The sequence below is a fragment of the Oncorhynchus kisutch genome, linkage group LG6 (assembly GCF_002021735.2).
Source record: "Oncorhynchus kisutch isolate 150728-3 linkage group LG6, Okis_V2, whole genome shotgun sequence".
Classification (NCBI taxonomy): domain Eukaryota; kingdom Metazoa; phylum Chordata; class Actinopteri; order Salmoniformes; family Salmonidae; genus Oncorhynchus; species Oncorhynchus kisutch.
The window spans coordinates 85,049,365-85,073,176 of record NC_034179.2 but is presented as its reverse complement, the minus strand read 5'-3'; the positions used below and the strand labels follow the sequence as shown (position 1 = coordinate 85,073,176).

Here is a 23,812-nt window from a genome sequence, read left to right as displayed (position 1 = left end):
CCTTCCAATCCATCACTCTCTCTATACCTCCTCCTCTTCTTCCTTCCAATCCATCACTCTCTCTATACCTCCTCCTCTTCTCCCTTCCATTCCATCACTCTCTCTATACTTCTCCCTCTTCTTCCTTCCTATTCCATAGTGTTTCTTCCTCCTGAGTGGGTGTGTGTATGCGTGTGTTTGTGTAGGCGCTATATACTGAGTGTACAAAACATATATATATATATTATTGTTTTTATTATCATTTAGCTATTCTAACGGTTATTACGATGACCACGGTTGTTTTGGCTGACCAATAACCATCATCCAAAATTCCATGACAGTTACAGCCTTAATTATCCATTAGAAATGTAAACCAGGCTACTCTGACCTGAGTATACCTTTGCCAGGCCCACCCTTGTGGTGTGTATCTATAACATGGATATACACTGAGTTTACAAAACATTAGGAACACCTACTCTTTCCATGACAGACTGACCAGATAAATTCAGGTGAAAGCTGTGATAATTTATTGATGTCACTTGTTTAATCCACTTCAATCGGTGTCCATGAAGGGGAGGACAGGTTAAAGGATTTTTAAGCCTTGAGACAAATGAGACATGGATTGTGTGTGTGGGCCATTCAGAGGGTGAATGGACAAGACAACAAAATGTAAGTGCCTTTATAAAGCTGCTGGGTTTTTCACGCTCAACAGTTTCCTGTGTGCATCAAGAATGGTCCACCACCCAGAGGACATCCAGCCAACTTGACACAACTGTGGGAAGCATTGGTAGTCAACATGGGCAGCATCCCTGTGGAAAGCTTTCGACACCTTGTAGAGTCCATGTTCTGACGAATTGAGGCTGTTCTGAGGGGAAAGGGGGGGTCCAACTCAATATTAGGAAGGTGTTTTTAATGTTTTGTCCACTCAGTGTCTCTGTGTGTGTGTGCCTCTCAGGCCCACTTTGATTGCCTCATATCACTGACTACTGTCTACTGTCTGGTAACAGATGTGTGAATTGATCCATAATTATGATTCCCCTGGGAAGGCTCTACTCTCTACTCTCACATACAACAACCTGCTAAAACTGAACCAGGATCAGTATTTACAGGCCAGCTCAGGTTATCTGGCAGGTTAAAACTGACCTATGAACAGTTCTAACCACAGTCATATTCCCTAGTCCCACTTAACGGTGCAGATTGTGCCACGTCATTCTGATGACACAGGTTTGTGAGTCACGTTGAGTAACGTATCTGAATTTAGGATTTCAATTCGATTTCAATTATTAGATATTTTCATCTTTAACTCTGGACTGTTGAAAATGACTCATAAGTAACCACTTCCCTGTACTTTACACCTGTTGTTTACGAATCATGTGACAAATAACATTGGATTTGATTCTGCCTATAACTGGATATTCTGTGTCGTTCGCTCGGTTTCCATCTGATTGGCGGGACATTTTCATGTGAATCTAACACAATTTGCATGAAGGAAATATGAGCATTTTCCCACCAGTGTTGTGGTTCCACCAGACGGACTTGTTGCGGATAAAAATCAGTGCGTGATGACGTAGTGCACACTAAATGTACTCTTTAATTTACGTTTCCTCTACCGAATAAAAAACCAAAGTTCAATGTCTTTCCATCGCATTTTCAACTCTACTGAGACGTGGTTCTAGGTCAATAAAGGGTGTTACATCTGTCAAAGCTTGTGTATTTCTCCTACTGCTGTTTGTAGCTTATAGGCCCAGTCCTGAATTGAGAGAAGTGCACCTTTTGTGTAAATCATACTTTGAAGTCAATGGGACATTTGTGAGAGCATTTGACTTAAGCACAGTTAGGATTGGAGCCTATGTGTTGATCTCATGATGCCTTTTACTGTAGTGTTGTTGATGTGTTTGGTGCCCTTGGTTGGGTGGATCTACTGTTTCCAGACCTCAGCCAGGTGGGGCTATCAGTCTCCTGGGGTTTCAGCTTAGTCCTTGTTATTTGACCTGTTATTATAACATTTCGTCCTTGTTCTAATCAATAGCAGATATAATGGCTTTTCAGAGGTGTGTTTGATTTGAACTGCAGCTTGTCCTGGAAGGAGTTGACACTTTGCTCGGGGACAAACTGTGGTGCAACTGATACACACACAAGATGGAAGGATCTGGAAAGCCAGTTGAAGTGAACTTCTCCAGCCTCTACATCTGCATTTGAGAGGATTAGAGAAAGGAGTGTGTGTGTGTATGTGTGTGTGTGCGTGCGTGCGTTCCCTCCATTTAGTATGATATGTTTACATTATGAATGGAATAGCAGTCGTACAATATCATACGAATTAGAGGACGTATAGTATCGTACATCTTACCCGGTTATGCAATATCATACTATTTGGAAGACCTAACTGATCAGACATCTTGGAGGTTGTTACAGCTCTATTTGTTGTATTTATTTAGGGCAAATCATACTTGTTCTATTTGTTGTATTTATTTAGGGCAAATCATACTCAATGAACTGGAGTATAGTACAAAACTAATAGGTATCAGAATAAAAACGTCTATAACAACAATGTCAATGACATCAACAATAACAAAAAGTTCATTGAGTATGATTTTCCTTCAAAAATAAATAAATACAACTGAGCCCAGGCTGCTTATTGCACCATAACAACAAAGGAGAATTTCAAGGAGAATTTACTTTGCTGGTTAGGAGAACAAACAACGGAGGTTAGGAGAATTTACATAACAGGCTCAGTGAATTAGTTTAAGGTTAGGAAAATGGTTAGGGGAAGGGTTAGTTTAAAATTCGGTAAAACTTCATTTTAAGGGTACGTAATAAACCATTTATAAGGCATGTGTATTCACCATGTATTAATCATTACTCCCACATTTGCAAATGTTAGTAAGCTAATTATTATGTATATGTCATTTAAACATCCTGTATTGTGTGCTAATTCTTTTAACAGGTACTGCTGGAATGTCTTCTGATGGCAAACCCATCTTTTTGTGAGAAATTACACTGCTCACTCGAAACAGTTCTAAAGTATAAATAGACATTAGATTAGGTACTTTAGTACATTTTCAGCCAGTAGTTTGGAAAGTGGTGCTCATGAGCCAAAACGATCCCCGTTTCTTCAGTACTATGTCATCCATTCTTCAGTACTATGTCATCCATTCTTCAGTACTATGTCATCCATTCTTCAGTACTATGTCATCCATTCTTCAGTACTATGTCATCCATTCTTCAGTACTATGTCATCCATTCTTCAGTACTATGTCATCCATTCTTCAGTACTATGTCATCCATTCTTCAGTACTATGTCATCCATTCTTCAGTACTATGTCATCCATTCTTCAGTACTATGTCATCCATTCTTCAGTACTATGTCATCCATTCTTCAGTACTATGTCATCCATTCTTCAGTACTATGTCATCCATTCTCCAGTACTATGTCATCCATTCTTCAGTACTATGTCATCCATTCTTCAGTACTATGTCATCCATTCTTCAGTACTATGTCATCCATTCTTCAGTACTATGTCATCCATTCTTCAGTACTATGTCATCCATTCTCCAGTACTATGTCATCCATTCTTCAGTACTATGTCCTCCATTCTTCAGTACTATGTCATCCATTCTTCAGTAATATGTCATCCATTCTTTTACTACGTCTGCAATTTTATTTTTGTTGTTATTATTAATTCTTTTTTGGGGGGGGCAATTCGTCTGAAATGTTACAAATCCAATTCATACAATATGTTACGAATTTGTTGTTCTTAAGATCCAAGACTACATCTTTATGTAATGATTAGTAAATGGTTTATAAATGCAGGAGTAGTGAATAATAAATGGTGAACACACAATATATAAATGCCTTATACATTGTTCATTAAGTACCCTTAACATTAAGTGTTACCAAAATATTACAGTTGTCCCCGATAGTGATGCGCGGGTTGACTTGGTTATATCCGCAGGGCGGGCAGATTGAATAAAGAGAAAACAATACATCAAAATTCATTAAAGTATCATTCTTGTGCAATTTATATCTATCTTTCTTTCATATTTTTTGTTATTTGTGTGTAATGCCTAAGCTTTAGGGCCTCAATTTACACCAAATACCCTCCAATCACCAAACGCTTACACTGAGGAAATAAGGACAATGTCTGAGTTGAATTAAATAAGAGAAAAGCTGTGAAATGGAGAGTTGAAAATAAAGAGAAGGGAGGCCAGAAAAGTAATGCTTGTGAAAGACTAGAAGTGGTAAAAGAGGATGATAGCAGCGCTGGCTATGTTATGTGTGATGGTTGTGAGGCACTATACAAATTCAACAGACACAAGATGAGGACTCCAAATAGGCCTATGGCACGAGAAGGGAACTGTAGCCTACTGTTCAGATGGGTTAAATGGAAACGGAAATCTGGACACTGACTGTAGGTCTATAACCTCTCACAGAGCCTTAATATCAACTCCTGCAGAATTAAGTATTTCTTACAGTAAAATGATACACCAGATTTACATTTTGACTGAGAAATATGATTTCTTTCTTTCAGCAACTTGAGAATGAAAATGCACAGTTGGATGTTGAAACTTGTTGGGTCATTTTCACAGTTTTCTATTTCTTTACAACCAGTCAAACTGATGTCATTTGAACATTTTGCCCAGAAAACCTTTCCCAATTTTTTGTTGTTGAGTAATTGCATTTTCTCCTCGGTCCCTAAACGTATTTTCTCCCCGGTCCCTAAACGTATTTTCTCCCCGGTCCCTAAACGTATTTGCTCCACAAAATAAGCAGAGATGACAGAGAAAACTTTACCGATGTCAAAGAGATTGAAGCAATCTATCATTTATGACATTCTGGTGAGCAATGGTTTATTTAGTCTTCTAGGGCAACATATAGTGACAAACGAGAAGCTGAATGTATCTAATTATAGACAAGTTGACTAACAAATTGTTACGGTTTTCTTCCGTCGAAAGAGAGTCGGACCAAAATGCAGCGTGGTTAATACGATACATCTTTAATGAAGATGACACACGATAATACAAAACAACAAACGGAACGAGAAAACCTATACAGCCTATCTGGTGAAATACAAAACACTGAGACAGGAACAATCACCCACGAAACACTCAAAGAATATGGCTGCCTAAATATGATTCCCAATCAGAGACAACGATAATCACATGCCTCTGATTGAGAACCGCCTCAGGCAACCATAGACTTTGCTAGAACACCCCACTAAGCCACAATCCTTAAACCTACGAAAAACCCCCATACATAAACACAACACAAAATAAACCCATGTCACACCCTGGCCTGGCCAAATAAAGAAAGAAAACACAAAATACTAAGACCAGGGCGTGACACAAATAGCCAACCAAAATGTTGTAATTTATAAGCAGAAACAAAGGCTATCTAAATTAGGCCTAAAAAATCGTGCACTCACTGTAAAAAAAATATTTCCACTGTCTCTGTCTGTAGCCTACAGCACATTTTCTATATAAACAGCTGACCCGCTCACCACTAGTCCCCGACGTGACTCGAACACTCAACCTTTGGATTGCTAGAAGGCCCTAAACCTCCCTACTTTAGTTTCTGTCTTATGTGACCATACCATTATTGCGTTTGTAAATGTCTGTCCAGTGAGTCCAGTCTGACTTCACTGCAGGTGAGCGGGTGTCTTCTACTGTTTGTGAGCGGTGTGTACTGTTACTGTACTGTATGGGTCTGTCTGAAATAGATCCTTCCACCATGTTCTCTAGCACACGGGAAGATGGGAACAGAGGTCAGCTCAGGATGGGGGGAGGGACTTCTCTTCTTCCCTTTCACTGTTTTGTAACCAATGATCAGACCTTTTCATAGACACGTTTATTATCTTATTATCAATAGGGCAGGCACAATTACTGTATAACCATGTAACCGAGGGTTACGGATGAAGACTGTCAGTAAAGTAAATTAACTGTCATAACCGGTTTACATATTTGCTTATTTCATTTTGTAAAATGAGCAGCTGACTGAAGAAAATGTGCATTTAAAAAAAAAATATATACTGTATATATAATATTGTTTTTATTATATTTTTTTGCTATTCGAACAGTTATTACGATGACCACGGTTATTTTGTCTGACCAATAACCATCATCCAAAATTCCATGACCATCCCGGCCTTTATTATCCATTAGAAATGTAAATTCACCCAGTCTGAAAACCAGGCTACGTTGACCTGGCTATAGCTTAGCCAGGCCCACCCATGTAATGAGTATCTGTAGTCTGGATATACAGTGGATTCGGAAAGTATTCAGACCCCTAGACTTTTTCCACATTTTATTACGTTACAGTCTTATTTTAAAATGGATAAAATAATTTCCCCCCTCAATACACACAATACCCCATAATGACAGGTTTTTAAAAACATTTTTGCAAATGTATTACAAATAAATGTACTGAAATATCACATTTAGAGACCCTTTACTCAGTACTTTGTTGAAGCACCTTTGACTGCGATTACAGCCTCAAGTCTTCTTGGGTATGGTGCTACAAGCTTGGCACACCTGTATTTGGGGAGTTTCTCCCATTCTTCCCTGCATATCCTCTCAAGCTCTGTCAGGTTGGCGCGTCGCTGCACAGCTATTTTCAAGTCTCTCCAGAGATGTTCGATCCGGTTCAAGTCTGGGCTCTGGCTGGGCCACGCAAGGATATTCTTAGGGTCGTTGTCCTGTTGGAAGTTGAATTTTTGCCCCCGTCTGAAGTCCTGAGCTCTCTGGAGCAGGTTTTCATCAAGGATCACTCTGTGCTTTGCTCCGTTCATCTTTCCCTCAATCCTGTCTTCCAGTCCCTGTCACTGAAAAACATCCCGGCTGCATGATGCTGCATGATGCTGCCACCTCCAGAGTGATGCTTGGCATTCAGGCCAAAAAGTTCAATCTTGGTTTCATCAGACCAGAGAATTTTGTTTCTCATGGTCTGGGATTCCTTTAGGTGCCTTTTGGGGAACTCCAAGCTGCCTGTCATGTGACGTTTACTGAGGAGTGGCATCCGTCTGACCACTCTACCATAAATGCCTGATTGGTGGAGTAATGCAGAGATTGTTGTCCTTCTGGAAGGTTCTCCCATCTCCACAGAGGAACTCTGGAGCTCTGTCAGAGTGACCATTGGGTTCTTGGTCTCCTCCCTGACCAAGGCCCTTCTCCCCAGATTGCTCAGTTTTGCTCTGACATGCACTGTCAACTGTTGGACCTTATATAGACAGGTGTGTGCCTTTCCAATCATGTCCAGTCAACTGTGTTTACCCCAGGTGGACTCAAATCAAGCTGTAGAAACATCTCATGGATGATCAACGGAAGCAGGATGCACCTGAGCTCAATTTCGTGTCTCATAGAAAAGGGTGTGAATACTTATGTAAGTATGGCATTTCTGTTTTTTATTTGTTATACATTTGCAAACATTTCTACAAACCTGTTTGCACTCTGTCATTATGGGGTATTGTGTGTAGATTGATGACACTTTTTTATTTAATCAATTTTATAATAAGGATGTAACGTATCAAAATGTGGACAAAGGGAACGGGTCTGAATACTTTCTGAATGCACTGGGGATTGTACTGAGTGCTGAATACTTTCTGAATGCACTGGGGATTGTACTGAGTGCTGAATACTTTCTGAATGCACTGGGGAATGTACTGAGTGCTGAATACTTTCTGAATGCACTGGGGAATGTACTGAGTGCTGAATACTTTCTGAATGCACTGGGGAATGTACTGAGTGCTGAATACTTTCTGAATGCACTGGGGAATGTACTGAGTGCTGAATACTTTCTGAATGCACTGGGGAATGTACTGAGTGCTGAATACTTTCTGAATGCACTGGAGAATGTACTGAGTGCTGAATACTTTCTGAATGCACTGGGGAATGTACTGAGTGCTGAATACTTTCTGAATGCACTGGGGATTGTACTGAGTGCTGAATACTTTCTGAATGCACTGGGGATTGTACTGAGTGCTGAATACTTTCTGAATGCACTGGGGAATGTACTGAGTGCTGAATACTTTCTGAATGCACTGGGGATTGTACTGAGTGCTGAATACTTTCTGAATGCACTGGGGAATGTACTGAGTGCTGAATACTTTCTGAATGCACTGGGGAATGTACTGAGTGCTGAATACTTTCTGAATGCACTGGGGATTGTACTGAGTGCTGAATACTTTCTGAATGCACTGGGGAATGTACTGAGTGCTGAATACTTTCTGAATGCACTGGGGAATGTACTGAGTGCTGAATACTTTCTGAATGCACTGTGGAATGTACTGAGTGCTGAATATTTTCTGAATGCACTGGGGATTGTACTGAGTGCTGAATACTTTCTGTATGCACTGGGGAATGTACTGAGTAATGAATACTTTCTGAATGCACTGGGGAATGTACTGAGTGTACAAAGCATTAACAACTCTTTCCATGACATAGACTGACCAGGTGATTCCAGATTAAAGCTATGATCCCGTATTGATGTCACTTGTTAAATCCACTTCAATCATTGTAGATGAAGGGGAGGAGACAAGTTAAAGAAGGATTTTTAAGCCTTGAGACAATTGAGACATGGATTGTGTATGTGTGCCACTCAGAGGGTGTATGGGCAAGGCAAAAGATGTAAGTGCCTTTGAACGGGGTATGGTAGTAGGAGCCAGGCGCACTGGTTTGAGTGTGTCATGAACTGCAACGCTGATGGGTTTTCCAACTTGACACAACTGTGTGAAGCATTGGAGTCAACATGGGCCTGAATCCCTGTGCAAAGCTTTCGATACCTTGTGGAGTCCATGCCCCAATGAATTAAGGCTGCTCTGAGGGCGAAAGGGGGTGCAACTCAAAATTAGGAAGGTGTTCTTAATGTATGTAGTTCTGTCCTTGGGCTGTTGTTGTCTAATAATGTTCTGTATTATGTCATTCTGTATTATGTCATTCTGTATTATGTCATTCTGTATGTTCCATGTTTTGTGTGGATCCCAGGAAGAGTAGATGCTACTTTTGCAACAGCTAATGGAGATCCTAATGAAATACCAAACACCAAATACCAGTGTATATCATGTTTAGATATCTAATGCTACTCTCTCTTTCTCCCTCTCTCTCTGTCTATACCCTTCCCTTTCACTACCCCCTCCTCTCTCTCTCCATCTCTCAGTCTTGCATTCTAGCTTTCTGCTGAATTATTCCGTTTTGATGGCAGGCTGGTACTGTATGTGTGTATTTCAGTGTGTATATGTGTGTGTATATGTGTGTGTGTGCATATGTGTGTGTGTATATGTGTGTGTATTTGAGTATGTGTGTGTCTGTGTACGTGTGCTTGTGGGGAGCGGGGGGTGACGTGGAGCAATGCTATTTTTGGGAGCCGGGTGCAGAGTGCGGAGAAAGAGAACGAGAGAGACAAAGAGGGAGAGCAAGAGAGAGAAATAACGAGAGAGAGAGACAGACAGCAAGACAAAGACAAAGACAAAGACAGAGAGAGAGAAATAGACGGAGAGAGAAAAATAGAGAGAGAGAGCATTGTTAATGGATGGCTTCTTCATGCTCGACTTCTTTAGTCACATGGTCATGCTGCTACCAGACAAACCTGCTCTCTGTGTAGACACCTGCCTCTACCTGCAGTACACACACGCACGCACGCACACACACACACACACACACACACACACACACACACACACACACACACACACACACACACACACACACACACACACACACACACACACACACACACACACACACACACACACACACACACACAGCATAACAAAAGGTGACAGTGACAAGTGTGACACAGGGGCATGAGACGTATGGGCTAGAGAGGGCCAGAGTGAGGCCAGGCGCTGCAGGGACAGGTACAGCCACAGAGGCTAAACTGAGGCTAGAGGTAGAAGGTATTATACCGTTTTTTACAATCACTTTGGCACTAATTTCGAAACCTTGATGTCATTTTTCAAAACTCTAGACACTTTTCAAAACTCTAGACACAAACCTCACAACTAATGATCAAAATGCAAATTTTTCAAAACTCTTTTAACACTTTTTCCAATTGCTTGGATACAATGCACATAAAGCTAAGATCATTTGTTCAATGAACTAAAATCACCTGTTCAAAATGACACAACTTAACATCAAAGTATTACCATTTCAAAATGCAATTCACACATTACATCTGAAATGACTGTCTATTCATTTCATTACAATTATCTAACTCAAAACTGCTCAAAATGATACGTAACTGTTGCATTACTCTTAATGCAGAGTTGTATGGAAACTGACAAACAATATTCCATGTTTAGATCATGAAAGTTTCAGGATAACAAGATCCATTGACACCAACTACCGTGGAACATTGGACTACATTATCATTTGATGCAATATTTCATCATCATTCTTTTCAGACACTGTTTCTATGGTCCCATGTACCACTTTTCCAGACCGTGTTTTCAGATTTGACATTACTGTACACTCACCGGCCACTATTAGGTACACCTATCTAGTACTGCGTAGGACCCCCTTTTGCCTCCACAACAGCCTGAATTATTCACTGTGTTTTACGTTAAGAGATGCCCTTCTGCACACCACTGTTTTAAACCGCTGCTATTTGAGCAGGTTGAAATGAGTCTGGACATTCTCCTCTGACCTCTCCCATTAACAAGGTGTTTTGCCCACAGAACTGCCGCTCACTGAATGTGTTTTGTTTATCGCACCATTCTCTGTCAACTCTAGAGACTGTAGTGCGTAAAAATCCCAGGAGGGTAGCTGTTTCTGAGATTCTGGAACCACCATGTGTGACATCAACAATCATACCACGGTCAAAGTTGTTTAGATTACTCATCTTACCTGTTCTAATGTTTGGTCGAACAACATCTAAAGCTTTCTACTCTATATGCTCTATATATTGAGTTGCAGGCAGCCACATGATTCACTGTTCGAATGTAACCTTCCTTGATGAGCTAAATCAGGTATGTAGAGCTGATAGCATGACCTATGTCATTGTGTGGGATAATGTCAGGTTCCACCATGCTCAAATGGTGCAAGCATGGTTTCAGGCCCATCCACAATTTACCACCCTGTACTTACCCCCATACTCTCGTTTCCTTAACCCGATTGAGGAATTTTTCTCCACATGGAGGTGGAAGGTATATGATAGGCGCCCTCACAAACAAGCCACCCTTCTCCAGGCCATGGATGACGCATGCAATGACATCACGGCAGACCAGTGTCAGGCCCGGATTCACCATGCCCGAAGATTCTTCCCAAGATGTTTGGCTAATGAAAACATCCACTGCATTTAACTGTTTTTTCATTTTTTTAGCTAATTATTTTTGTTTTGATTCAAAGAAAAGAGAAAGAAACCTATGTTGTGATTTCATTGTATTTCATCAATAAATGTCATATTTTGTTCAATGATTCCACTGAGTAATATTCTCTCTACTAGTCCTTTTACAGTGATGTATTTATGTATAGTAGCATAATGAAACATGTATCACATATTTTGTACTGCAATATTTAATGATTGTATGAACAACTACACAGTGAAACTATCGGTATCTTGTGTGTGGGTGATCTAAATGAATGTTCCTATGGTATTTCATGATAAATAAGTTATTTGAACCAATGATTCTGCAAGTGCAAGGTTTCTTTTTCTTTAAAGATATGAATGTACAATGCAATGTTTTGAACATTGGACAGCCTGTGTTACAAGTGATGACCGTTCTGTGAGTTTTGTGTCTAGAGTTTTGAAAAATGACCACAAGGTTCTGAAATTAGTGCCAAAGTGATTGTTAAAAACTGTAGTTTATAGCTAGAGACTGATACTATTTCTCCACTATCATATAGAAGCTGATGTACTGATGCTAGTGTGCATGGGGCAGTATATAATGTCAGCATACATACAGCATACTATACTATGCCTTTATTTGACCAGACAAACCCCTAGATGAATCTTTGTCCAAATGGCTCCAAGTCTCTTTATAGCCAGGTGAAATCACACGTTTTTTGTTCTTCCATTTTCCTCCCAGTCTCTCCTTCTGCCGTTCTGTCAAATAATATCAAAGCGTTGCATTGTATAAGGAAAGGAGATGAGGAAAGGAGGCCATTTTAGACTATCGAGTCCCAGCCATACCATGCGTATTATATAACAGAGGATGGACAGAGGATGGAGAGAGAGACGGAGGGAGGAGAGAGGGGAAGAGGGATGTGACTGGGAAAAGGGGGAGGCTATATCAGTTAAGTTATGACCACAGGCTCTGTTCGTCTCTTAGTGTAGCTAGTGACAGGGGAGAAGATGGTGGAGACTGTAGCAGAGGGTCAGCACATGCACACACACAGACACACACACATGCACAATGAAGTACACATAAACATGCACATCCACACACGCACATATGCACGCATGCATGCACAAAAACAACACATATGCACGCATGTACACAAACACAACACATATGCACGCATGTACACAAACACAACACATATGCACACAAACACAACACATATGCACGCATGCATGCACAAACGCAACACATATGCACGCATGCACACAAACACAACACATATGCACACATGCATGCACAAACACAACACATATGCAGAGCACAAACATTCATCCCACATGAACTCACAGGAACATACATGTATGGAGAGACATGAAAAAGGGACCCATTCAGCTGTGTGTTGGTTGTTCATGTGTTTGATGCTGAATGGTTTACATGACCTGCAGGCTTGGTTTGATCTGTTAATAGAGGAGCAGCTTGGGTATATGGCTATTGGCTATTGGCTATTGGCTATTGGCTATTGGCTATTGGCTATTGGCTATGTTTATGTAGGGGAAGATGGAAGAGGGGCAATTGGTATAATGTGTGTGTGTGTGTGTGTGTGTGTGTGTGTGTGTGTGTGTGTGTGTGTGTGTGTGTGTGTGTGTGTGTGTGTGTGTGTGTGTGTGTGTGTGTGTGTGTGTGTGTGTGTGTGTGTGTGAGTTGGGATTGGGGTTGGGGTATTGGCAAATATGTGTGTAAATAGTTTTTGTGTGTGTTTGGATAGGAAATGGCGCAGATGGTAGTATTGGCTGTAGTGTGTGTTCTGGCATATGTGTGTGTTTGTACATGCAATTGGATTTGTACATTTGTGTGTGTGTGTCACATTGGTCACATGAAGTGGCACTAGCGCCAGCAGCAGTGTTAGCTTCCCCCTCCCCCATCCTATCTGAATGGAACAACATCATCATCATCTACTGAGACAAGATGGTGTCGTGTGTGTAGAAGGAGAGATGTCAGGTCTGATGTGCTGCTATTTCTCATTGCCACTCGGATGACATTTAATGAGCTTGAGAGTGTGCCCAGTCTGCATGTATGATCAGCATGTGTACTGTGTGTGTGAGACAGCGTGTGTGTGTGTGTGTGTGTTCTGCTGCTGGTAACCTACTTTCCCCGAGCCCACTCAAGAGGAGAAACTGAGGAGGAGAAACACTGCAATCCTTTCACATCCCTCTCTTTATCCCTCTTCTCTTGTTTCTCCACTGCCTCTGCTGCTTCTTGCAGCTCACTTCTATTTTTCACTCATTTCCTTCTCTAGTTTTCAGGACATGATCCTCTCTCTTTCGTTCTACCTCTTTTCAGTCGTATTTGCACCCTTAGGATAGCCAACTCTGTCTATGCCTGTCTCTGCCTGTCTCTCTCTCTCTCTCTCTCTCTCTCTCTCTATCTGTGTCTCTGTGTCGCTCTCTCTCTCTCTTTCCCTCTCTCTCTCTCTTAATCTATTTTTCTCTTTCCCCTCTCTGTGTCTGTGGGTTTGCTGACGCTGCATCTCTCACTGGAATGAATGGACACATGAGATGAGGGGTAGAGAAAGGAGAGATAGAGAGACGAGAGGTAGAGAAAGAAGAGATAGAGAGACCAGGGGTAGAGAAAGAAGAGATAGAGAGACCAGGGGTAGAGAAAGAAGAGATAGAGCGACGAGAGGTAGAGAAAGGAGAGATAGAGAGACGAGAGGTAGAGAAAGAAGAGATAGAGAGACGAGAGGTAGAGAAAGGAAAGAGAGAGAGACGAGAGGTAGAGAAAGAAGAGATAGAGAGACGAGAGGTAGAGAAAGGAGAGATAGAGAGACGAGAGGTAGAGAAAGAAGAGATAGAGGGACGAAAGGTAGAGAAAGAAGAGATAGAGAGACGAGAGGTAGAGAAAGAAGAGATAGAGGGACGAAAGGTAGAGAAAGAAGAGATAGAGAGACGAGAGGTAGAGAAAGGAGAGATAGAGAGACGAGAGGTAGAGAAAGGAGAGATAGAGAGACGAGAGGTAGAGAAAGAAGAGATAGAGGGACGAAAGGTAGAGAAAGAAGAGATAGAGAGACGAGAGGTAGAGAAAGAAGAGATAGAGGGACGAAAGGTAGAGAAAGAAGAGATAGAGAGACGAGAGGTAGAGAAAGGAGAGATAGAGAGACGAGAGGTAGAGAAAGAAGAGATAGAGAGACCAGGGGTAGAGAAAGGAGAGATAGAGAGACGAGAGGTAGAGAAAGAAGAGATAGAGAGACCAGGGGTAGAGAAAGAAGAGATAGAGAGACGAGAGGTAGAGAAAGAAGAGATAGAGAGCCGAGGGGTTGAGAAAGAAGAGATAGAGAGACAAGAGGTTGAGAAAGAAGAGATAGAGAGACAAGAGGTTGAGAAAGAAGAGATAGAGAGACGAGGGGTAGAGAAAGGAGAGATAGAGAGACCAGGGGTAGAGAAAGGAGAGATAGAGAGACCAGGGGTTGAGAAAGGAGAGATAGAGAGCCGAGGGGTTGAGAAAGAAGAGATAGAGAGACGAGAGGTTGAGAAAGAAGAGATAGAGAGACGAGAGGTAGAGAAAGGAGAGATAGAGAGACCAGGGGTAGAGAAAGGAGAGATAGAGAGACCAGGGGTAGAGAAAGGAGAGATAGAGGAGGTGAAGGTAGAGAAAGGAGAGATAGAGAGACCAGGGGTAGAGAAAGTAGAGATAGAGAGACCAGGGGTAGAGAAAGGAGAGATAGAGAGACCAGGGGTAGAGAAAGGAGAGATAGAGAGACCAGGGGTTGAGAAAGGAGAGATAGAGAAGGTGAAGGTAGAGGACAAGAAATGGAGTGAATGGAAGCACAGAGAGTAGCTGAAGGTGAAAGGGGTGGATCTGAAGAGAGAGAGAGAGAGAGAGAGAGAGAAAGGGATAGAGGCAGAGAGAGGAGAAATGTCTGTACTGTTTGACAGGTAGAGGATGAGGAGAAGGAAAGAGAGAGATATAACATCATCCTTAGCTCTGGCATCTTCCCCAATATTTGGAACCAAGGACTGATCACCCCAATCCACAAAAGTGGAGACAAATTTGACCCCAATAACTACCGTGGAATATGTGTCAACAGTAACCTTGGGAAAATCCTCTGCATTATTATTAACAGCAGACTCGTACATTTCCTCAATGAAAACAATGTACTGAGCAAATGTCAAATTGGCTTTTTACCAAATTACCGTACAACATACCATGTATTCACCCTGCACACCCTAATTGACAACCAAACAAACCAAAACAAAGGCAAAGTCTTCTCATGCTTTGTTGATTTCAAAAAAGCCTTTGACTCAATCTGGCATGAGGGTCTGCTATACAAACTGATGGAAAGTGGTGTTGGGGGTAAAACATACGACATTATAAAATCCATGTACACAAACAACAAGTGTGCGGTTAAAATTGGCAAAAAACACACACATTTCTTCACACAGGGTCGTGGGGTTAGACAGGGATGCAGCTTAAGCCCCACCCTCTTCAACATATATATCAACGAATTGGCGCGGGCACTAGAAAAGTCTGCAGCACCCGGCCTCCCCCTGCTAGAATCCGAAGTCAAATGTCTGCAGTTTGCTGATGATCTGGTGCTTCTGTCACCAACCAAGGAGGGCCTACAGCAGCACCTAGATCTTATGCACAGATTCTGTCAGACCTGGGCCCTGACAGTAAATCTCAGTAAGACCAAAATAATGGTGTTCCAAAAAAGGTCCAGTCACCAGGACCACAAATACAAATTCCATCTAGACACTGTTGCCCTAGAGCATACACAAAAAACTATACATACCTTGGCCTAAACATCAGCACCACAGGTAACTTCCACAAAGCTGTGAACGATCTGAGAGACAAGGCAAGAAGGGCATTCTATGCCATCAAAAGAAACATAAATTTCAACATACCAATTAGGATCTGGCTAAAAATACTTGAATCAGTCATAGAGCCCATTGCCCTTTATGGTTGTGAGGTCTGGGGTCCGCTCACCAACCAAGACTTCACAAAATGGGACAAACACCAAATTGAGACTCTGCACGCAGAATTCTGCAAAAATATCCTCCGTGTACAACGTAGAACACCAAATAATGCATGCAGAGCAGAATTAGGCCGATACCCACTAATTATCCAAATCCAGAAAAGAGCTGTTAAATTCTACAACCACCTAAAGGGAAGCGATTCACAAACCTTCCATAACAAAGCCATCACCTACAGAGAGATGAACCTGGAGAAGAGTCCCCTAAGCAAGCTGGTCCTGGGGCTCTGTTCACAAACACAAACACACACTACAGAGCCCCAGGACAGCAGCACAATTAGACCCAACCAAATCATGAGAAAACAAAAAGATAACTACTTAACACATTGGAAAGAATTAACAAAAATTCTATTTGATCCTACACAGAGAGTACACAGCGGCAGAATACCTGACCACTGTGACTGACCCAAAATTAAGGAAAGCCTTGACTATGTACAGACTCAGTGAGCATAGCCTTGCTATTGAGAAAGGCCGCCGTAGGCAGACATGGCTCTCAAGAGAAGACAGGCTATGTGCTCAATGCCCACAAAATGAGGTGGAAACTGAGCTGCACTTCCTAACCTCCTGCCCAATGTATGACCATATTAGAGAGACATATTTCCCTCAGATTACACAGATCCACAAAGAATTCGAAAACAAATCCAATTTCTACTGGGTGAAATTCCACAGTGTGCCATCACAGCAGCAAGATTTGTGACCTGTTGCCACGAGAAAAGGGCAACCAGTGAAGAACAAACACCATTGTAAATACAACCCATATTTATGCTTATTTATTTTATCTTGTGTCCTTTAACCATTTGTACATTGTTCAGACACTGTATATATATATATATATAATATGACATTTGTAATGTCTTTACTGTTTTGAAACTTCTGTATGTGTAATGTTTACTGTTAATTTTTGTTGTTTTTCACTTTATATATTCACTTTGTATGTTGTCTACCTCACTTGCTTTGGCAATGTTAACACATGTTTCCCATGCCAATAAAGCCCTTGAATTGAATTGAATTGAATTGATATAGACAAATAGAGATAGGAATAGAGGGAAAGAGATAGAAAGGAAGTGGAGAGGGTGATGAGGCTTAGTAACCGTAGAGATAGCAGTGTATCAGTGATACATATACTCTTACTGAGGAGAGAGAGAAAGAAAGAGGGATGGAATAAGGGAAAGAGAAAAAGTAGAGGACAAAATGACTTTATGAGGTTGTGGGGAGACAGGTGGAGAGAGAGTCTTGTGTGCTATAGTTTTATGTGTGTGTGTTTCTTGCTAACCAAATGGTCTGCTACCAGATGGTCTGCTCCCTCCCTCCCTCCCTCCCTCCCTCCCTCCCTCCCTCCCTCCCTCCCTCCCTCCCTCCCTCCCTCCCTCCCTCCCTCCCTCCCTCCCTCCCTCCCTCCCTCCCTCCCTCCCTCCCTCCCATCCTTTCCCTGTAGATATGTGTGATAGGTTAGAGCTGTTGCTGTAGCTGTTTGTGTCCAGCAGTCGGTGTTACATGTAAGATATATAAGCTACAATACAGGAAAGGGTTGTGTTATGGAGATTGATGTTGGTTGCTGATTGTAGCTCAGTGAAACTCGAGTCTGAGGACAGAGACTCTTCTCTGTTTGGTCATTCTCCTTAACTGGCAGGACAACTGTCAGTCAATCTCCCATCGTCCCCATCATGCACACACACACACACACACACACACACACACACACACACACACACACACTCACACATACAGACAGACAAGTATATCTTCATGGACACACATGGGCACACACATACACACAAGCATACGCACACACACATCATCAACAACATCACTCCACACCATAAAGCTAAAGGAGTGAGGGAGAAGGGTGGAGAGAGAGACTGAGAGACAGAGAGACTGAGATATGAGAGAGGACAAGAGGAAATGAGAAGAGGCAGGAGAGACAGAGGGCAACATCCACCCCCTCCTCCTCTCTCTCTATCCTCTCTCTCACTCTCTCTCTCCCCCTGTCTTCCCTTGCTTTTAACTCTGTCATGTTGCTATATATAGTGTGGTGAGGAGGGAGGAAGGAGAGATTCATAATTGAAGGTTCTTGGCAGCATGGATCAGAGCAATGGCCACATTAATAAGCAGATTGTGTGTGTGCAAAACAACACCGGCACCAAATGTGCAGAATGGGAACTTGACACACTTCACAATGGGGACAACACACACACACGCGCGCACAGACAGACACACGCACACACACACACACACACACACACACACACACACACACACACACACACACACACACACACACACACACACACACACACACGTATAGGACATATAGGACTAACCCACACATACTACTTACATGTTCACACATCCATCCTTTTCCTGTTTATTCTCTGTGGTTTCTCTTGACGTTTCGTCTTTAGGGGAGTGTTTCATTGCTACTGCTTCCCACTGTGGGTCTAAGCCATCTAGCACTTAGTGACACGTGTTTCTGTGAATATCTATGTGTCCATCATTTTACTGATTTATTCATTGTATGTTTGATTGATTGGTTGATTGTTATCTCCATATCTCTATTTCTCTTCTTGATGATGCTAGTCTATCCAACCTTCCAGTTAACTATGTTCCCTACACAGGAACATTCAGGTAGAGACTAGAGTGAGCCCAGTGATAGAGTCAGCAGGGTGAAGGTATATATATCCACGTTCTCAAACGTTCCAAATCCATGGATCTGTCTTCTGGCCAGCCTGGAAAAGAGAGAGTGAAAAGAGAGAGCAAGAGACAGACAAACAGCATGAGATATAATGAACTACCCGTGAGTTTATGAATTCATGTGGTAGGGACCCCTACTCCCATTTTCTCTCTTTCTCTTCATCTCTCTCTCTCTCTCTCTCTCTCTCTCTCTCTCTGTCTCTCTCTCTCTGTCTCTCTCTCTCTCTGTTTATTGCCCTCAGTCCTTCTGTATGTAGAGCCAAACGTTGATGTCACACTGAATCATAATCATTGCTTAGGCCTCATCCCTGCACTAGCCATAACAATGCCTCTGTGTGGGAGTGGGAGTGTGTGTGTGTGTGTGCCAGCAGCAGTTATTCATCTGTTTAAATATACAACATGGTTAGTAATAAGCCCATGTGTCATCGCTCTGTGTGTGTGGCATCATTCTGTGTCTGTGTGTTTGTGTGTGCGCCTACATACAGTGGGGATAACAAGTATTTGATACACTTCCACAATGGCCAAGACCAGACAGCTGTGTAAGGACATCCGGGTTAAATTGTAGACCTGCACAAGGCTGGGATGGGCTACAGGACAATAGGCAAGCAGCTTGGTGAGAAGGCAACAACTGTTGGCGCAATTATTAGAAAATGGAAGAAGTTCAATCACCCTCGGTCTGGGGCTCCATGCAAGATATCACCTCGTGGGGCCTCAATGATCATGAGGAAGGTGAGGGATCAGCCAGGAACTACACGGCAGGACCTGGTCAATGACCTGAAGAGAGCTGGGACCACAGTCTCCAAGAAAACCATTAGTAACACACTACGCTGTCATGGATTAAAATCCTGCAGCGCACGCAAGGTCCCCCTGCTCAAGCCAGCACATGCCCAGGCCCGTCTGAAATTTGCCAATGACCATCTGGATGATCCAGAGGAGGAATGGGAGAAGGTCATGTGGTCTGATGAGACAAAAATAGAGCTTTGTGGTCTAAACTCCACTCGCTGTGTTTTGAGGAAGAAGGATGAGTACAACCCCAAGAACACCATTCCAACCATGAAGCATGGAGGTGGAAACATCATTCTTTGGGGACAGGACGACTGCACCGTATTGAGGGGAGGATGGATGGGGCCATGTATCGTGAGATCTTGGCCAACAACCTCCTTCGCTCAGTAAGAGCATTGAATATGGGTCGTGGCTGGGTCTTCCAGCATGACAACGACCCGAAACACACAGCCAGGGCAACTAAGGAGAGGCTCCGTAAGAAGCATCTCAAGGTCCTGAAGTGGCCTAGCCAGTCTCCAGACCTGAACCCAATAGAAAATAATTGGAGGGAGCTGAAAGTCCGTATTGCCCAGCGACAGCCCCGAAACCTGAAGGATCTGGAGAAGGTCTGTATGGAGGAGTGGGCCAAAATCCCTGCTGCAGTGTGTGCAAACCTGGTCAAGAACTACAGGAAACAAATTGATCTCTGTTATTGCAAACAAAGGTTTCAATAAAATGCTAATTACTTACTCAAAAATCATACAATGTGATTTTCTGGATGTTTGTTTTAGATTCTGTCTCTCACAGTTGAAGTGTACCTATGATAAAAATTACTGACCTCTACATGCTTTGTATGTAGGAAAACCTGCAACATCGGCAGTGTATCAAATACTTGTTCTCCCCACTGTATGTTTGTGTGTGTGTGTGTGTGTGTGTGTGTATGCATCATCTGCGTGTGTTTGTCAGTGTGTATCAACATGCAGCGGGGCTGTGTGAGGGTAACTGTGTAATGACAGCCCATTACAACCATGCCTGGTACATGTCTGACTGACTCACTCACACTGGGCCCTGCAGCACTGCACTACGTTACACTCACATCAACACACACATCTCACCACAGGCCCCACCAGGCATCAGGGAACAGCTGTCTGACCCTGTGTGTCGATGTGTGTGTGTGTTCATACTATATATGCAGGGTGGTTGTACAGCTGGTTTTCTTCTGGCCTGATCCCCATTTAGCAGGTGTCACCTTCGTGTATTTGTACACAGTTATTGCAATGCTATATGTTAATGTTTACAGTGCATGTGTAGGTCTCAGCCCATTCAGGAAACACTATACTGTGTGTAAGGAAGGTGGTAGCTATGTTTGTAGAATCATGGCATCATGTCCAATAATTCATCAAGAGCTTTTCTCAACAGGTATGTATTCGATCATGTGGTTATTATAGGCCAATAGCTACTGTATATTGTTGTTATTTTTGACTGGGAGCTTTAATTGTTGGCTCATTATTATATTTTGGATTTTAAAATATGTTATTATGATGTACACGTTTGTTATAAATGTTATAACATTCGGGAATAACTGAGTTAAGTATCAGATTGCTGCCACCTTTTCCTTTTCCTGTCCTCTCTGTCTGTCCTCTCCTCCCTGGTTTCTTCCTGTCCTCTCTGTCTCTCCTCTGCTCTCCTCCCTGGTTTCTTCCTGTCCTCTCCTTCTGGATCTCTTCCTGTCCTCTCTGTCTGTCCTCTCCTTCTGGATCTCTTCCTGTCCTCTCTGTCTGTCCTCTTCTCCCATCCTCCCTGGTTTCTTCCTGTCCTCTCCGTCTGTTCTCTGCTCTCCTCCCTGTTTTCTTCCTTGACTGTACTCTCTCACTCCGTTTGAGTGGTTGATCCTGGCCACCATCTGTGCCAACTGTATTGTCCTGGCTCTGGAGCAACATCTGCCTGATGGAGACAAGACTCCTCTGTCTGAACGCCTGGTACGTCACACACACACATGTGCAGACACACACACAAATGGGAATTTGTCCCACACCCCTACGTACGAATGCATACACACATACACATTTGTACACGCGCACACATGCATGAATGCACACAAACACTCACACAGACACACATATGAATGCACACAAATACTCACACAGACACACATATGAATGCACACAAACACTCACACAGACACACATATGAATGCACACAAACAGCACCATAGAGCCTTACTTCACACTGTCTAACATCTCTCTGTCCTCTCAGCACCATAGAGCCTTACTTCACACTGTCTAACATCTCTCTGTCCTCTCAGCACCATAGAGCCTTACTTCACACTGTCTAACATCTCTCTGTCCTCTCAGCACCATAGAGCCTTACTTCACACTGTCTAACATCTCTGTCCTCTCAGCACCATAGAGCCTTACTTCACACTGTCTAACATCTCTCTGTCCTCTCAGCACCATAGAGCCTTACTTCACACTGTCTAACATCTCTCTGTCCTCTCAGCACCATAGAGCCTTACTTCACACTGTCTAACATCTCTCTGTCCTCTCAGCACCATAGAGCTTACTTCACACTGTCTAACATCTCTGTCCTCTCAGCACCATAGAACCTTACTTCACACTGTCTAACATCTCTCTGTCCTCTCAGCACCATAGAGCCTTACTTCACACTGTCTAACATCTCTCTGTCCTCTCAGCACCATAGAGCCTTACTTCACACTGTCTAACATCTCTCTGTCCTTCAGCACCATAGAGCCTTACTTCACACTGTCTAACATCTCTCTGTCCTCTCAGCACCATAGAGCTTTACTTCACACTGTCTAACATCTCTCTGTCCTCTCAGCACCATAGAGCTTTACTTCACACTGTCTAACATCTCTGTCCTCTCAGCACCATAGAGCCTTACTTCACACTGTCTAACATCTCTGTCCTCTCAGCACCATAGAGCTTTACTTCACACTGTCTAACATCTCTGTCCTCTCAGCACCATAGAGCTTTACTTCACACTGTCTAACATCTCTCTGTCCTCTCAGCACCATAGAGCTTTACTTCACACTGTCTAACATCTCTCTGTCCTCTCAGCACCATAGAGCCTTACTTCACACTGTCTAACATCTCTCTGTCCTCTCAGCACCATAGAGCTTTACTTCACACTGTCTAACATCTCTCTGTCCTCTCAGCACCATAGAGCCGTACTTCCCACTGTCTAACATCTCTGTCCTCTCAGCACCATAGAGCCTTACTTCACACTGTCTAACATCTCTCTGTCCTCTCAGCACCATAGAGCCTTACTTCACACTGTCTAACATCTCTCTGTCCTTCAGCACCATAGAGCCTTACTTCACACTGTCTAACATCTCTCTGTCCTCTCAGCACCATAGAGCTTTACTTCACACTGTCTAACATCTCTCTGTCCTCTCAGCACCATAGAGCTTTACTTCACACTGTCTAACATCTCTGTCCTCTCAGCACCATAGAGCCTTACTTCACACTGTCTAACATCTCTGTCCTCTCAGCACCATAGAGCTTTACTTCACACTGTCTAACATCTCTGTCCTCTCAGCACCATAGAGCCTTACTTCACACTGTCTAACATCTCTCTGTCCTCTCAGCACCATAGAGCTTTACTTCACACTGTCTAACATCTCTCTGTCCTCTCAGCACCATAGAGCTTTACTTCACACTGTCTAACATCTCTCTGTCCTCTCAGCACCATAGAGCCTTACTTCACACTGTCTAACATCTCTCTGTCCTCTCAGCACCATAGAGCTTTACTTCACACTGTCTAACATCTCTCTGTCCTCTCAGCACCATAGAGCCGTACTTCCCACTGTCTAACATCTCTGTCCTCTCAGCACCATAGAGCCTTACTTCACACTGTCTAACATATCTCTGTCCTCTCAGCACCATAGAGCTTTACTTCACACTGTCTAACATCTCTGTCCTCTCAGCACCATAGAGCCTTACTTCACACTGTCTAACATCTCTCTGTCCTCTCAGCACCATAGAGCTTTACTTCACACTGTCTAACATCTCTGTCCTCTCAGCACCATAGAGCCTTACTTCACACTGTCTAACATCTC

General features: G+C 42.8%; 1 protein-coding gene across 1 annotated transcript in view; it reads left to right on the top strand.

Moving 5' to 3' along the window:
• LOC109887500 (voltage-dependent P/Q-type calcium channel subunit alpha-1A) overlaps positions 1–23,812 on the top strand; it is a 167,363-nt gene that overhangs the window by 15,498 nt on the left and 128,053 nt on the right. Inside the window, 1 exon segment of the mRNA XM_031828066.1 lies at positions 21,608–21,713. Coding sequence (XP_031683926.1) covers positions 21,608–21,713 — 106 coding nt within the window.